This window comes from Mustela lutreola, chromosome 1, assembly GCF_030435805.1.
Source record: "Mustela lutreola isolate mMusLut2 chromosome 1, mMusLut2.pri, whole genome shotgun sequence".
Classification (NCBI taxonomy): Eukaryota; Metazoa; Chordata; class Mammalia; order Carnivora; family Mustelidae; genus Mustela; species Mustela lutreola.
Window position 1 is genome coordinate 66,322,751 of NC_081290.1, and position 16,490 is coordinate 66,339,240.

At 60.2% G+C, this 16,490-nt stretch overlaps 1 protein-coding gene across 1 annotated transcript; it reads right to left on the reverse strand.

Annotated features, from left to right (window-relative positions):
• Positions 1-1,646: 1,646 nt before the first annotated feature.
• Positions 1,647-3,639, reverse strand: ADRA2C (adrenoceptor alpha 2C). Its single transcript, XM_059166259.1, has one exon. It carries the CDS (start codon positions 3,635-3,637, stop codon positions 2,219-2,221), a length of 1,419 nt encoding a protein of 472 aa, XP_059022242.1. The 5' UTR covers positions 3,638-3,639; the 3' UTR covers positions 1,647-2,218.
• Positions 3,640-16,490: the final 12,851 nt, after the last annotated feature.

Genomic DNA, 16,490 nt, shown 5'->3' on the forward strand with positions numbered 1-16,490 from the left:
GTGGGGGTGTCAGTGCCCCACGGCACTGCAGGGACCCTGCCGCTCAGTGGGAGCACGAGGGCCAGCCATACGGTCTCCAAAGGAAGATCCCTTTTCAGGGGGTCCCCCCGATTCCATTGGCAAGTGGGACCTCAGATCGCCCAGCCAGTGGGGTCTGAGCTTCCAACAACCATCCCCCAACTTCACAGAAGGGGTGCTGTGGCCCAGGGAGGGCACGGGTCTGCCCAAGCCAGCTCAGCAATCCTGCAACAGAGCTGGTTCTCTGACATGGACACCCCGGTGGGCCCCTGCCCGGGAGTGTGTCAGGGATGCCCCCACTCAGCCTTGACTAGCCATTCCCACCCCCCACCCCATGCTCTCTGTCTCAGCTTCTCCACCTCCCCCTGAGCCTAAACATAGCAGGTGTGAGTGCTTTCACATGAGCCAGTGTGGGCATGGTCCTGGGGCTTTCTTCCCAGGCAGGGCGTCCTGAGTACCCATATTTTGGGGTGATGGGTGGGGCAGCTGCAGAGGAAGGTTCTCCAAGGGACAGGCCCCACACATTAGACCAGGGAAGGGGCCCGCCCTGGCTCCTATTTCAGGGGACAGTTACTTGGGAATGAAAGGCAGGACCTGGGGCTCAGCCATCCTGGGAACACACCCATGGCCACCCCAGGTCAAGGACAGATGGGTGGGGATCCAAGAGAAGGCTCGGCTGGCAGGTGGGCCGGCCAGGGAGGGGTACATAGCGAAGGCCATGGGGAGCCCGAGACAGAGTGTCAGGAGGATAGGATGGTCACAGCAGGGGTCAGCAGAATGAGCCCCCACCAACCAGGAGTCTTTAGGCTGTGATGGGGGCTAGAAGAGTCTGGGGGGAGGACGGCTTCACTCCACTTCATGCTGGCTTCTTCTAGCCACCCCTCCTCAAGCCTCGGAGTGGAGTGAGCACAGACATGCTGGGGCATGGGGGAGGGCTGAACAAGAGGGCAAGGCTTGACTGCATGGGTGGGGGGTTAGGAAAAATAAGCAGGGTCCAGCCACCTCCCCGGCCAATGCAGATGGTCCCATTGCTTTTGAGCCTTGATGTTCAAAAAACAATAAGAAATTGCTAAAGATCTCTGGTATGGTATAAAGATCTGGGGACTCGTCTTCGCCTCTACCTCACCCCATCTGTGGGTGGGGCCCCCTTCTGGGCAGCGCTCACCCACCCTACCTCCTCCAAAGTGACAAACCCACGAAGTGTTCAGGAGCAGAGGACTGACCCAAAGTTACTGGTGGCGGGGGGGGGGGGGCAGGCAAAATTAGAGACTTGGATCAGGGAGCCCTGCCTCCCTCCACTAGGGAGGGTCTCCCAGCCCCGGAACTGGATGGGGGTCAGGGATGGGAACGAGGTTCTTGGATCTAAACTGGGACCAAATCTGAGGGGCGGGGTGGGGGGAGTCTTGGTTTCTTTTGCCTCTGCGCCAACTACAGCACAAGAATTTTACCATTAGTATCACAACAACAACAAAACACCACCTCACTTCTCCTGCAAGAGGGGATGTTGGAATCTGAAGACCAAGACTGTCCTCCTTCCATCGCCTGGGGGAGATCAGGAGGGTGAGTTCTGGAAGATACCTCTCCCCACCCCTGCTGGTGGCTTAAGGACTGACAGCTTCTCCCAACACTTAGATTACAAAGGTTTATTTAGAAAATAGTTTGGTTGTTTTGGCTGTCGTTTTTGGCAAACATTTAAATACTTTCAATAACCAAAGATTGTCACTGCCTCTTTCCTCCCCCAAGACAGCCGCCCCCACGGTCCTGGGGAAGTCAGCCCTTGCTCAGAGGTGATCTGGGTAGCGGTGTGTGTTGGGGGGGGGGGGGGGCGGGCTCCTTTCTTGCCCCTTAGGGAGGTTGCATTCACTTCTGCTGTCTGAGACTCTGACCTCACAGCCGCACCTCTGCAGGGGCCCCCAGGGCCAGATCCGGGTCGAAGGCCCAAAAGCAGCCCTTTGCTGAGATGGAAAGGCAGAGGGGTTGCCCCTCTCTCCTCCCCCCCTCCCCGGGGTCCCTGCCGTCCCTTAGCCCACACTCCTGCCCTGTGGTACCCTCCCCTATGTCCCAGAGGTCAATCCATCTCTGGGTCTGGGGGAAGCTGCTGCCCCCGCTTTCTCCTGGCGAGGTTGGGGTGGCGTGCGGGTATGCCTTCCCAAGGCGCCGCCTGGAGCTGTCCAGGGTCTGCTCGAGACCGGCGCCGGGCTCACTGCCTGAAGCCCCTTCTCCTCCGTCGGAAGAGGATGTGCTTAAAGGAACGGCGGAAGTCCTGGTTAAAGACGGTGTAGATGACCGGGTTGAGCGAGCTGTTGCAGTAGCCGATCCAGAAAAAGAACTTGAAAAGCGGGTCGGGCACCTGGCAGGCCTCGCGGCATATGCCGTACAGGCTGTAGCTGAAGAAGAAGGGGAACCAGCAGAGCACGAACACGCCCATGACCACCGCCAGCACGAAGGTGAAGCGCTTCTCGCGCGCCTGGGCCACCTTGCGGCGGCAAACGCTGCTGCGCGCCCGGCGGCGGCGCGACAAAAAGAACTCGACGGAGCGAGAGCTGGCGCGCGAGAGGCGCCCGCCGGGACCTGGGGACCTAGCGGCAGCCAGCGCGCCCGAATCGCTCGCCCCTGGCCCCGGCCCGGGCGCCGCCACGTCGGCGCCGCCCGCGCCGCCCGCGCCCCCTTCCCCGGCAGCGCGCCGCCGCCCGCCCCGCCGCAGCGCACCCCGGCGCCGCCGCCGCTCCGCCGCCGCGCTGCTGTCCTCCGGATCCACGTCCGCGCACGGGCGGCGCGGGGGCGCGCAGTGCCCGTTCTCGCCCGCGCCCGCCGCAGCACCCAGCCCATTCTCAGTGGTTGGGGACGCCCCGTCGGGGCCCGTGGGCGCGCGCTTCTCGCTGAGCGTGCGCGTGCGCAGCTTGGCCACGCGGTAGATGCGCGCGTAGACCAGGCCCATGATGAGGCAGGGCGCGAAGAAGGAGCCGATGCAGGACGACAGGATGTACCATGTCTCGTCGTTGAGGCCGCACTGCGGGTAGGCGGCACTGTCGGGCTGGCGGTAGAGCGAGACGAGCGGTGGGAAGGAGATGACGGCCGAGATGAGCCACACGGCCACGATGGTCGCCTTGACGCGGCGCGGTGTGCGCTTCAGGTTGTACTCGACGGCCTGCGTCACCGACCAGTAGCGGTCCAGGCTGATGGCGCACAGGTGCACGATGGACGAGGTGCAGAAGAGCACGTCCAGTGCCAGGTACACGCCGCACCACACTTGCCCGAAGTACCAGTAGGCCATGAGCTCGTTGGCCAGTGAGAAAGGCATGACCAGCGTGGCCACCAGGATGTCGGCCGAGGCCAGCGACACCAGGAAGAGGTTCTGTGGCGCACGCAGCGCCCGACTGGTCAGCACGGCGATCACCACCAGCACGTTGCCCACCACGGTGAAGACGATGAGAAAGCCCACCACAGCAGCCAGCCCCGCCACGGCGCCCGCCGAGTACTGGCCCGGGGGCGGCCCCCAGGCGGCCCCCGGAGCGGCGCCCGAGGCGTTGGCGTCCCCGCCGCTGCCCCCCTCGCCGGCGCTGCTCGCGTTGGGGCCCGCCGCCGCCGCCAGCGCCGCCGCCAGCGCCGGGGACGCCATGGTCCTCCCGCGAGCTACGCGGTCCCGCCTGGAGCCGGGGCGCAGCCGCGGCAGCTCGGGCGCCCCCCAGCCCCGGCCGGCGCCCGCATCGCCGCCTGTTCCCGGGGCGCGCCCGCCTGGGACCGCGGCGCCCCGCAGCCGGCCCTCGGCCGTGGTGGCTCCGCGGGCGAGCGGCGCGCCGGAGAGCGTGGCTGCCGGGCTCCCCGCAGCTGCCGCGCGCGTAAGTGCAGAGCAGGAGGCTCCCGGAGCGAGCGGCGACGCGGCGGCGGGGGGGAGGGGGGCAGGTCCCGGGGTCCTCGCGCGGCCCCGCCCTCGGCCCCGCTCACGGGGAGCGCCCGGGCCGCGAGCCCACGGTGATGCGGCGCCCGAGCGGGCGTGCCCGAGCGGCCCCGCGGCCCCGGCGCCCGGCCGGGGCGCAGGCTGCAGGCGGCGGCGGCGGCGGCGGCGGCCCGGGCGCTCCGCCTCCCATCCGGCCGGCTAGGGCTGGGCGCACCGGGGCGCGGGCCGCCGCTCCTCCGGGCCCCAGCGCCGGCGCGCAGCCTCGGGCTCCAACTTTACTTTCCCGGGCAGGGCGCCGGCGCCGCCGCGCGTCTTCCTCCTGCTGCTCCGGGCGCGGGCGCCCCCCGCGGTCCGCGTTCGGCCGTGCGGGCTCCGCCTCGCCTGCCTCGCTAGCCTTAGCTGCGCCGCCGCCGCTGCCACCGCCGCCGCCGCCTCCTCCTTCGCCGCCGCCGCCGCGGTGCGCTCGGCGCGAGTGCAGCCGCCCGGCTTCGGCTTCCAACTTGGGTAGAGTTGCGCAGCGGGGCGGACGCGCGGGGCGGGGCGCGGGCGGGCGGGGGCGGCCTGGCGGGCAGGCCAGCGCCGCCGGCCCGGGGGGGAGCTGGCCCGGGAGCCGGAGCCCGCGGCCGCCTCGGCGAACCTGCCCGCGCGGCGCTGGGGAGGAGTCCGGGGCGGTGGCGCAAGGGGCGCGCGCACGGCGAGGGCGCCCCCTCCAGGGCCGATTGCAGTCTTCGGGACGGGGTTGAGTACCGGCCGGCCTGGGCGGTGAGTTCCAGAAACCTGCTCTTTCTAAGACAAGAGCCTCCGAGCCTCCCCCGGGCACACGCGCACGCACACGCGGGCGCGCACACTCGCGCGCAGCACCGGTCGGCTCGGGGTCCGCGGCCTGATTGGAGAGCCTGCGACTCGCAGCCTGGCGGAGGACGCGACGCCGCCTGGGTGCGGAGGGGTCCTGCCGAGTGGGGGTCGGGCTCCGATCTCTGGTCCATCTCTGGTCGGTGTTAACCGGGCAGATCCACGTCCCTGCCTCCGGCCTCAGCTGCCTTCTTTGCCCACTTCCAGGCGCTGCTGGAGCATGAATCATGACGGCGGTGCCAGTGGAAGGCCTGGGCAGGCTCCCAGGCGCTGCATCCATGTTGGCAATTATTGAAGTTTTTAATTCTCGTGCTCCGGGGCCCTGCTTTTAAAGGGTGGGGGGATGTTCAAAATCACCGCCCCTGACAAACACCCAGAATGAATTTCCCGGATGACGGGCGGGTTTGCGTGGGTGCCTCATTCCTGCGGGCTTAGGGGCAAGCTGTTGGGGTACCTCCCTTACCCTCAGCTTACCCCAGCCTTGTGTCTCTCTGCATTCATTCAATGAATGCGCATTGCCGTTTCCCCGTCGCGCGCGAGCGCTGGTTCCCACCTCCAGGCAGCTCAAGGTTGGTGGGAGACAGACCCTGGGGAGGAGGTTGGAGATCCCAGGCCTGGCATTTCTTGCTAGGAGGGGGGGAGGGCCTTTCCTCCCAGCAGTCCAGAAAAGCGCTCAGGCAGGCCAGCAGCTCTCCCTGCAGCCTCAGATGGGAGGATGGGGGTCATTCCTGCGGCTGTGGGTCACGGGGTGGGACGCCTGTGGGTTCTACGAAGGTGTCATGGGGAAGGATTGGAGCATCCCCCTTAGTGGTGTCTAGAAATGTGCGTGACTTTGGGGCTGCATCTCTTTTCTCTGAGCCCCGAGGCTCAAAGGGTCTTATGTAGGAGAGTGCTGACATCTTAACAGAGATGCCCACTGGGAGCCCCAGCATACTCCTTAGCACCCTTACAGGGAGCAGGAGGGGTTAGGCCAGGGTGAGGCCAGCAGTCAGAAATTCTGGAGGGTGGGGCTGCCTGAGGAAGACGAGAGCCAGCCCTGGGCTTTTAGGTGCTTTTTGGCAGCAAATCCATGACTACATGTGAGAGGCACATGGCCCAGAGAAGGTAGGAAGCCAGTATCCCTGTGGAAGGTGGAAGGGCCCCCTGGTCTGGGAGGCCTGGAGCATCTTGTAGGGAGGTCCCGCATATGTTCGCATCCTCAGCAGTTGGCATGCACCTCTCCTTGTCTGTACCAGACGTTTTGCCCTCTGGGATGGTGGGTGCCCCACACTGCCTTGCTGAAGTGAATGCCCTCAGTGCCCTGGAGCTCATTCCTAGGCTGGGAGTGGAGTTGTCAAGGAAGGCTTCCTGGAGGAGGTGCATTTGGAGAACAGAGGAAAAGTCATTAGGAAGTGAGAAGTCCCTGTGGATTGTGCTCCCTGGGGTTAGGGAAGGGGCTTTGCCCTGGAGGAGCCAAAAAAAGGAAATGGGAGGGGTCAGATGTAGGTTAGGGGGAGCTCCCTCTCCAGCAGCTGACCAGTCACTTGGGCCTCCTGCAGACCATTGGGGTTCTTATCTTGTGAGGAGCAATTTGGGGGATCCCTGGGGGTGTTGGGACACCCAGGGTCCTGGCTGCCCTAGACATCTCACATATTCATATTCAAGGGCAGCCGAGCATGAAAAATTTGGAGGAAAAAGGACACAGAGCACCTGGGGCCTGAAGCAGGCAGGACTTCCCACAGCCCAGGAAGCGGCTCCCCAGGCCAGGCTGGGGACATCCAGAGTGCCTGGCCAGCCCAGTGACTCAGGCCCATGGGGACGCCCAGCTGGCCTTTTGACCTCAGGACTGCCAGCGGCATCTCCCTGGTATAACCCAGGAGGAGGCAGGAGAAGCGCCTCTCCTGTGGGTCAGGGCCTGGGAGGAGAGAGGAGAGCTGGGTCCCCTAAAGAATCCTCTGGGTTAAGCCCTTGGCTGGGCTTTGGGGCTGCACCAAACTGAGACCTGCCTGTGTGTGAGGGAGGGAGGCCCCAGGGACTGCGGCTGCTCAACCAGGAGCTGGAGAGGCCTCTTACCCCAGACATTGACAATGAGGCTTGACAAACGGCTCCTGATTATCCTGTAACAAGCAAAACAGCATGTGCCTGGAAGGCTGCCTGTCCCTGTGAGTTGCTGGTGGGCAGGCCTGGGCTTGGCAGGACCCGGAGGATGACAGAGAGGGTGTCGTAAGGATTCAGGCTGCGTTGGTAGAGGGGGTGGGGGTGAGGGTGCTGGGGAGAGCTGTGGGACCTCTTAGAAGGAAAATCACATAGCTGGGAAGCATCTTGGGGCTGTCAAGGCCTAGTTGCCCTTGCTCCCACCCGTGATGAGTGGGACTGGGAGGAAAGGGTTGGTCCAGCCAGGGCCATACAGCCACGGGACACTGGGTCCTAGGCCCTGGGTGCTGAGATGGAATCTGGGTTCACACCTGGCATGTCGTCCTCTTGTGCTCCACAAGCAGCCTCTGTCTTGGTGGATGGAAGTTTATCTCCCTGAACTGCTTCCCTGCACGCGGGGTATGAGTGCATACACACAGATGTGCACACGCATACCCATGTGTGAGTGCGTACACACAATCACATGCACACATTTGTGGGCACGCCTACGCTGGTGTAGCCACGTACACACCAACGCATATCCATGCATGCTGCATACACATGCACACACACAGCTGTGTAAATTGTACAGGACATTCGTGTGCATAGCCATGTGCACACACACGCACATGCGTGCTTCCACAAGCAGGTATCCGTGAGCACACTTGTGTATTTACATGCTGCACACAAACATACGTGCACACACATCCACACACATGTTCGTAGGCAAATATCCATACACCCACATAGAATGCACGTGTGTTCTATACACACATGTGCATAAATGTGTGTGCACTTCATGTGTGCATGTATATGCATCCCACCCACGCATGTCCATATACGCACATGCACACACAGGGTTGCACACAGCCACTTGCAAACACGCGTGCATTCGCATAGATCAACATACGCGCATGCGCATGTGCTCATTTCCGCCCCCAGGAGCTGCGCATGCGCAGAGCTGTCTGTGTCCTCGTTCCCCCTCCCAGGCTGCGTGGAGGATGGATTTGGCCGCCCCATTGCGGGTAGCTCTTCCCGGTTTCGGGTTGGGTTCCACAGCCTCAGCCTGCTCACGTCCACCCAACTCACTCAGATGGCTCTTCAGCCCACTCCCTCAAGGCGGCAAGCCCATTTGTCCCCGCCTGCCATGGACTCAGGGCCTTGGCCGTGCTCTTCTCCAGGCTGGCAACCCTTGGTCTCGCTGTCCCCAGGGATCTTCCCTTCCTTCCGAATGCGTTGCCCGAGATGCCCCAGCAGCCCTCCTCCATCTTTCAGGCTAGGAGCCCCTTCCGATGCTGGCCTCCTGTGTGCCCATCAGGGACAGGACCCCTTGAACCCCGTCCCTCTCCACTGCGGGCTCCTGAGAGCAGGCGTGTCTCTCGCACTGCCCAGTGTGGGGCCCAGCTATGCTCACAGTAGGGGCTCAATCAAAGCTGGCACAGGGTGGGGGGTAAAGGGTGTAGTCAGGAGTCTGGCGAAGGTCCTGACGTCCGTTGAGCTCCTTGGCCAGGCTGGACTCCTCCTGTGTGCTTGGCGCCAGAGGTGCCTGGCAGAACGCGGGGGCCCTCGCCGGGGGCTGATTTCCCGCCCCCCACCCCAGGGGCTGCCAGTGCCAGACCCCTGGGCCCCCCACCCAGCGGCCCTTTTCTGCCTCCTTTCTGTGGGGGTTGCTGATGCTGGATAGATATGAGCTCCTGCTCTTCATCTCCTTGCTGCTCGACTTCCCAGGGCCTCAGTTTTCCCATCTGTAAGGTGGGGATATTGGACTGGATAGTTTCAAGGTCCATGCCAGCTCTGCCCCCACTCAGCTGTGAGCTCCACGGCAGTGGGTGTTGCAGCTGGTCTCCTGTGTCTGCGGGGGGCCAGCATGGGAGGGAAGGGCCTAGAGGCAGGGAGAGGACCCCCTTCCACTTCTCTAACAGGTGTGGCCATAGTGGCGGACTGGCCTGGCTTCTTAGTCTTCAAACCAAGAGGACTTGTTTCCTCCTTCCAGCTGAGCTGAGGATTAACACACACCCCTCAGGCCATGTTTATTTGAAATTTCATTTTTAAAGACAGGCAGGGAAAAATGAGGCTCGCTTCTCCGCATGCCCCTCCCTGAAGAATTCCAGAACCGCTTTGACTTGTTAGAACGTGGCCTGGTTCTGCTGGCCCGGGGCCTGGCTCTCCATGCACTAACCCGCAGACCAAATCCATTGCAATATTGATCACATTGATGGATTTGGCACAGCTGAGTTCTTACAGAGCTGGCAGAAGTCCCCTCTGGAGGGAGACCTGCTCCAGGGACCATCTTTGATTTGCAATGAGTGTAATAGAGGAAAGCAGTGGGTCAGCACGTCTCCTTAAGCACTGGCTGTGTACCTCGCTAAGCCCGGGGCCTGCTGGAGCTCAGGCTCGCCCCCATCCCTGCCCACCCTGGCTGCTGCAGCCCCCTCCCGTGGCTTCCTGCTCCTGGCCTGCCTCTGTGTCGCACTCCTCCCTCCCCGCCTGGCTCCAGGCTTAACCGGGTCCTCCCTGTCGGGCTTGCTGCTGCCCAAGTGCCTGAGCTTGGCATTCAAGGCCCTCCTCGGCCTCCCCTCCAGTCTGGACTCTACAGTTGGGCTCACCAGGTGTCCCTACATAACCTTGAGAAGCCACCCTTCCCTTCAAAGCCTCCCCAGCTTGTAGAAGGCAATAACAGGGATGTGCAGGCTCTGGGGAGCAATGTCTGTGGGGCTCTCTGAGCCCAGGGCCTGCTCCCCAAAGGAGTCAAGCCATGTCCGTGTCTCCCTGGGCCTAGAGCATCTGCTCTCCCCTCTCTTGATTGCACACCTGAGCATCTGGAAGAAGCACTCGCCCCAGCCCCGGGCTCCTGGGGCCCACCCCCCTGCAGGACTGCTGTGAAAATTCCGGATCCAGAGCCCACCCTGGCTACCCTCTGGCCCTCAGCAATTATGCCCAGGCCCTCTGCCCATGGTAGGCTCTGTCAGGGGGCGTCTCCCCCAGGTAGGGTCTGTCCTGAACAGTCCACGGGTGGTGGGCCCAGTTCACCCTCTTTGGGGGCTTTGCTGCATATTTGCTATGTGATGGTCCCATGCTGCAGGAGAGTACATTGAAGCCCAGGGGCCCGGGAGGAAGTGGCTCCCCTCCATCCCACCATGATGCTGTGGGCACCCACTGGCTTTTGTCTGGCATCTGTCCCAGGAACTGGCTTCCGTGGGAGGGGTGACCTCGGAAGGGCTTTCTTGGCAATGACTGTCAAGCCGAGGCCTGAAAGTAGAGGCTTTGTGGCTTAGAGTGACCCTGTCCACAGGTCTGTCCACCCACCAGGGGACCCTCCCCTCTCCCCCTCCCTCAGGGGCAGATTTTAGGTCCAGCCCCTTACGTCACCCCCAGAAGATTTGGCATCTGTCCAGCAGGTGTCTCCTGGGCACCTACATCAAGCCAGATGTGGATGGCACCTGTCAGCTATGGAGAGCATGGCGTTCCTCAGGCCCAGCACAGGGGACAAGGCACAGGCAGTGACTACCTGTCAGGCACCAGAAGAGGGAAAAAGCAAGTGGCAGGGCCTGAGGGGACTTCTGACCACCTGGGGGCTCAGTGAGGACTTTCTGGAAGAAGTAGGGACTCAGCTGAGACTGGAGAATGAGAAGGTAGCAGCCTGTCCAACAAGAAAGTTGAGGAGGAGTGCGTTCCGGCCGGGGGTGGGGGGGTGCGGGCATGCGGTGTACCCAGCCCCCAACACTTGCTGCCTCCTGGCCCACAGAGCCCCCATTGACCCAAGCCCTGGAATGATACCCTGTTCCTGATTGTGACTATGATGGAGAGTCATTGCCTTAGTTAGGCCCCTCATAAGTTGACTATGAATTAATTAAAGGAGATTATCCTGGGTGGGCCTGACCTAATCGGGTGAGCCCTTTGAAAGTATCAAATATGTTCTGCAGACCTCCCAGATGAAGCAATTTCATGAAAGAGGAGTCCAAAGATCTGATCTAAAAGGGTCTTTGGTGGCTGAGAGTGGTCCCTGGCAAACAGCAACCATAAAACAAAGACCACAGATCTGGGAACTGGACTGTACCAATAGCTGTGTGTGCTTGGAGTGGCCACAGGCTTCGGAAAGCTCAGCCTCAGCTGACACCTTCATCTCGGCCTTCAGACCCCAAGCAGGGGACCTAGCCAACCTGCACCTAGACTCCTGGCCCCCAGAAACTGTGGGATAATAAACGTGTGTCACTTTCAGCCGGTCCATTTGTGTAATTTCTTACACAGCCTTGATAGCTAATACACCCGTGTACCCGGTTTGTTCTGGTGGAGGAATATCAATTGGCCCAGGAAAGGGAGACCCCCCCCTCCATCCCAGCTTTGAGGGACTAAGCTTATTACAATGGGCTATTACATAGGACTTAGCCTATTACAATCCCACTAAGCCTATTACAATGGGCCCATCTCCCTTCCCCAGCGGCTGGAGGAGAGGCTGCACGGCCAGTCCCAGCCAATATCATCTCCATGATAATGAGCATGAAATGATCATGAAAGTCAACTGCCTTTCTTCTTGTTGGGTCATGCAGGTGCAAGGGTGTGAGGCCCAGAGCGGGCAGTTCTTGGGACCCGAGGAGCAGGACATGGGGATGCAGACCAGAGGGGGAGGAACCAGGGTCCTTCGTGCTTTGTTCTGGAGTCTCCAAGCGTACCCACCCGTGGGCCACCCTAAGCCAGGCTTCCTATGGAGAGCATGCTAAGTGGCCTTGCTGTCTGAGTTCTTGGAGAGGAGGTACTGGAGCTTGGGGCTGATCATGCCCACAGCTGCCTGCTGCCTCAAGCATCACTGTGTCATCTGTTACAGATAAAATACACACCCCTCTGAGCCCTAACTGCCCCCAACGGGGACCTGCATGTGGTGTTCAGTTGAGGACCATGAGATGGGGTACTATCCCAGAGTGGATCCTAAATGGAGGAATGAGAATGAAGGAGAGAGACAAGGGGGTCAGAGTTAGAGCAGATGTGATATCAGAAGCAGACGGCAGGTGACAAGAGGAAGAGGCCACGAGCTCGGGCACCTTCTAGACCTCTCTAGAAGGTGGAAAAGAACCAAGAAACAGGTTCTTCAAGGAGGAGCCAGCCCTGCCAACCCATTTTTAAACTTCGGCCTGCAGAACTAACTGTAAGATAAGGAGTGTGTGCCCTTATAAGCTACTGATTGTTGGTTCCAGCAACAAGAGGGAATGAATAAAGAGACCGTAGGTGTTTGGGGCATGAATGCACGATGAACGATGTATGAATGAGCGTGGCATCCCGTGGCTCGCCCAGGGCCCCCCCCCATCATGAAGCCTGTCTCCCTGCTCCCTCTATCACTGTGGCCCCATGTAGAATTCAGGAAACAAGTCTGGAGGAAATGATTCTTTAAATGAAAGCAAGTTCGCGGCACAATCTCTGACTCTGGTAGCAGGTACAAGGCTGCAGAGTGGGAGAGAGTTAAGAATTTTTTTTTTTTCCATTTTGTTTGGCTTTGTTTTTTTCCAGCTTTTTCAGAAAATGCAGAGGAGCCCTTGACGTGTTTGGGAAAATAAGCGAAGATTGTTCACAGGCAACCTTACCCTGTGAAGTTCCCCCAGCTTCCTATGACGACCCGATTCCCGAGTATTTCTGGAAGGCAGGAAGGCAGGCCCAGCAGCGTGTGCCCCTGGCAGGAGTGCTGGAATATTTGTGTTGGAACCTGGACACCGTGAGCCCGGGCCACAGGATCTGCTATGTTTCATTCTTGAAATTTCCCTTCCTAGAAGGGCTCTGATGGAAACCAGAAGTTTGTCTAAGGAGGGAAGGGGGTCGATCTGGGATTTAGGATTGGGGGAACAGGGGACCAACGATGCTGCAGTAACAAATCAGCCTGAAACAAGGCAGCCAGAATGGATGGGGGTGATCCTCACTCCCCTGCCCGCCCTGCCCCAAGTCCCAGCCGGACCTGACTGGCAGGACAGGATGCTGACATCCCATTGGTCAGAACATGGTCACGTGGCCTTACCTAGTGCAAGGGAGGCTGGGAAATGTAGTCTTTAAGCCACATGCCCAGATAAATGCAGGGAGGGTTTCCAACCTGGGGCTGGGACCTCTTTGTTTTGGGTACCGTCCTGTGAATTGCCGCATGTCTGGTAACATCCCTCGACTCTTCTGACTAGTGCTAGGAGCACGCCCCTCCCCAGCCCTTAGCTATGATGACCAAAGTTGTCCTCAGATATTGACGGGTGTCCCCTGGGGTCATCATCACTCAGCTGAGAACCACTGGACCAGATGGAGGTCCCAAAGTCCATTGTTCACAGGGCTGGTCCAGAGGAGCACTGGGGTGGGGCTGGGCTGGGGTGGGCCCATGGATGGGACAGGGTCCCATCCTGCAAGGTCTTATACAGGAGCAGGACAAAGATCTTGATTTTCATGTGAAATATAGTAATTGCTTGTTGACAGGATCTAATTAAAACAGGAAAAAAGCTGTGTGGTTGCCACTGTTTGACTTGTATTCCCCAAAAGGTATGTCTATATGCTCACCCCCCAGGGCCTGTGAGGGTGACCTTATTTGGAAATAGGGCCCTGGCAGACTTCCTGTGGTTCACTGAGGTTATCCTCCACCGGGGTGGGCTCTGATTCAATGTGGCTGGTATCCTTGTAAGAAGAGACGCGTGGAGAAGGACGTGTGAAGACAGAAGCTAATGCCGTGCTCCAGTGCTGGGATTAGGCTCTGGGGCCCCCCACCACAGCTTGGTGGGCCAGTTAGCAGGTCCCGAGCCCCATCTGGGGCTCACAGGGACAGTGAGACAACCCAGTCACAGACCTCCACAGTCTGAGACCGTAGCCCCCACAGAGCCCGGCCCAGAGCAGCATGCAGGAGTCCCCTCCTAGAAATGCCGGGTTCCCCTAGAACCTCATCTAGCATATCGGAGAATCAGATTTGCTTGGGACAGGACAAGGCCTCCCTAAGTGTGTGGTGTTGAGTGAGGGTGCACGCCAGCCCATCATGGATGTCCCTGCCTGCGTTCACCAGGTGACCTTCGGAGTGCCTGCATGGGGGCTGGGACCTGAGGATCCATCAGTGGCAGGCGACTGAAACTGCCCAGGGTGCCAGAGCGCTGGCCAGCCTAGAGCTCAACGGGCACAGCGAGCCCACCTCTGCTCTGCTGGGGTCTGGGTGGGGTTGAGATTAAGGTTGGGGTCAGGATTTACTTGGGGTGGAGGGTCCCAGTGAGAGAGAGATCAATTGGATTTTAGTTGGGACTTGCGTTGGTTTTCTTTATAAACAGAATTTGTGTTGCAGTGAGTTACGGTACATTTGGGGGTAGAGTCAATATTTGAGAAGTAGTTTGGATCAAGATTAGGTCTAGTGTCAATTTAATATTAGGATTTGGGTCAGAGTGGGGGTCAGAGTAAGGGTTGGGATGGGGTCAGGGTGGGATTAGGGTCAGGGTCAGGGTTAGGGTGTAGGGGGTAAAGATGGGGTCAGAGTGAGGTCAGGGTGATGGTTGGGAGGGGGTCAGGTTGGGGTCAGGATCAGGGCGGGGGTGGGGAGGGGTTAGGTGGGTCAGCATGGGGTCAGGGTCTGGATGGTGAAGGTTAAACCACTTGCTGTGCTGACCACTCCTGGTCACCTGTTTGTCTCCGTGTCCCTCTCCTTCCAGCATCTAAACTGACTTTCACCTTCATCTGGTGCTCTGGAACCCTTGCCCAGGGCCCCAACTGAACCAAGTGCCGTGGGTAGGACCATCCCAGCTCTAGGAGTCTTCATCAGGCAGGTGCTCTAGGTGAGCTTAGATTATGAGCTTTTGTCCGGGAGGAGCCCCAGGGCACAGAGACCCGCTCAGAGTGGGAGTCATGACCAGAGGTCACGAGCAGAGAGCCTCAGTGCTGGGAGTGCACTCAGATATCCTTATAGCGGTGTTGGGCGTTGCTGCCCTGGGACACCGTGCTGGATGGACTGTCTCAGAAAGCGTGTGTGGACAGGACTTGTTATGGTTCTGTGTCTGGGAAGGAGGAGTAACGAGAGGCCTCCTTGCAGACACTGTCTCAATCACAGCAGAAAAAGGACACGAATCCCGGGAGGAAGCAAAGACCTCCTTTTTCTCACCAAGGAAGCACACTTTTCAGTTCCAGAACAGCCGAGAATAACAGGAAGCCCCGCGGCAGGGGTGGGGGGCGCCTGGGAGTCTGGCAGCCTTGCCCTTTGCTCCAGAACTTCATAGATTAGGCAGCTGATGCTCAAGCTGCTTAAGAGGGAAACCAGGTGCATTTTGGAAACTGAAAGCATCATCTCTCAGCGTGGTTGCAGAGTGAGCTGGTGTCCAGGAGGGGGCGACATGCTGCAGCCCCGCCCCTGCAGGCTGGTCCCCAGGGCTGCAAGCCCAGGTGGGAAGAGAAACACTGAGCCCCAAGCTGCACACCTGGGCGTCACCCTCCTCCCCCAATGATGGCCTGGCCAGTGGTTCCGGTACTGGTGACCGGTAGGAGCTGCCCAGAGCCACACCCGGCTAGGCTTCCCCTCCAGCCTCCCTGATGGTCCATAGGGATCCTGTTCATACCAGCTCAGCTACCTCTACCAGGAAGCCCTCCTGGAAGACACCCAAGGCTGCCAAGATCCCCTAATGGGGATGGAGCCTCATCCCTCATTCTTCTGAGTACCCGTCCACGAGCTTAGGGCTCCTCCGCGCAGAGACCAAAGGTTTCACCTGCAGCCTCCCAGGCTCAGCCTCCAGTGGAACCCTTCAGATGGACCAAGAGAAATGCAGTGAGCAAGTGATGAGAGAGCCAGCAAGGAGCCCCAGGAGCCCTGGGGCGGGGTGGGGAGGGGGAGGACCCTACCCTATGCTCAGGTTTCCAGATCCAGCGCTGCCCCAGCTGTCCCATCGCTGGTCTCCCTGTGGGGTCCTGCCGCCCTCCCTCTGCACACACAGTCACCTCCTCCCAGTGACCCCTGCTCCTGACCCTGCACTCGCCTAGGCCAGGGAAGCTTGCAGCAAAATACAAGGGCTATGATGTGGCCACAAAGGGCGCTTCCAGGCTTCCCAGTGACAGAGGGCCAGCTCTCACCCCTCCCCCATCAGCCACACTGCACCTGCTGTGAACACCCCACTGTATGGGTCCCTGTGAGGATTCGCTGAGACCAAGGAGGTGAACCCCAGCCACCAGAGTCCCCGCTCCGATCCTGAGCCTGTTCCAACAGCTCTTCATTGTCCCTTTAGCTCCGTTGGAAATTCTGCAGAGACGCGCTCCCCCATAGAGGATTCCGTGGGCACCGCTGCCTCCTGGCCTCGAGCCTCATGCCATCTAAGCAAACACGGTCCATGCACTGGACTCTAGGAGGAAGGCCAGCGCCCCCTGGATCCAGGATTGGGGCCACTTTCTCTCCACATCTGCACTCCAGTTGGTGGAGAATTTGGGTTTACCACCCAGCCCTTGGTGCCTGCTTCTAGGTACCCCAGGCTTCACTTGCAGCCATGCTGAGCCCTGTGGCTGGAGCACCCCCGCCACTCCCGAGATTTCTGGGAGAGGTTGCATCTCCGGTGTCTCCAGGTCCAGGGCAGACTTAGGTCAAGACCCAGAAGTTCTGTGGGCCACTCAGCACACTTCTGTCTTCTCTGCTCGGCCCTTCAGC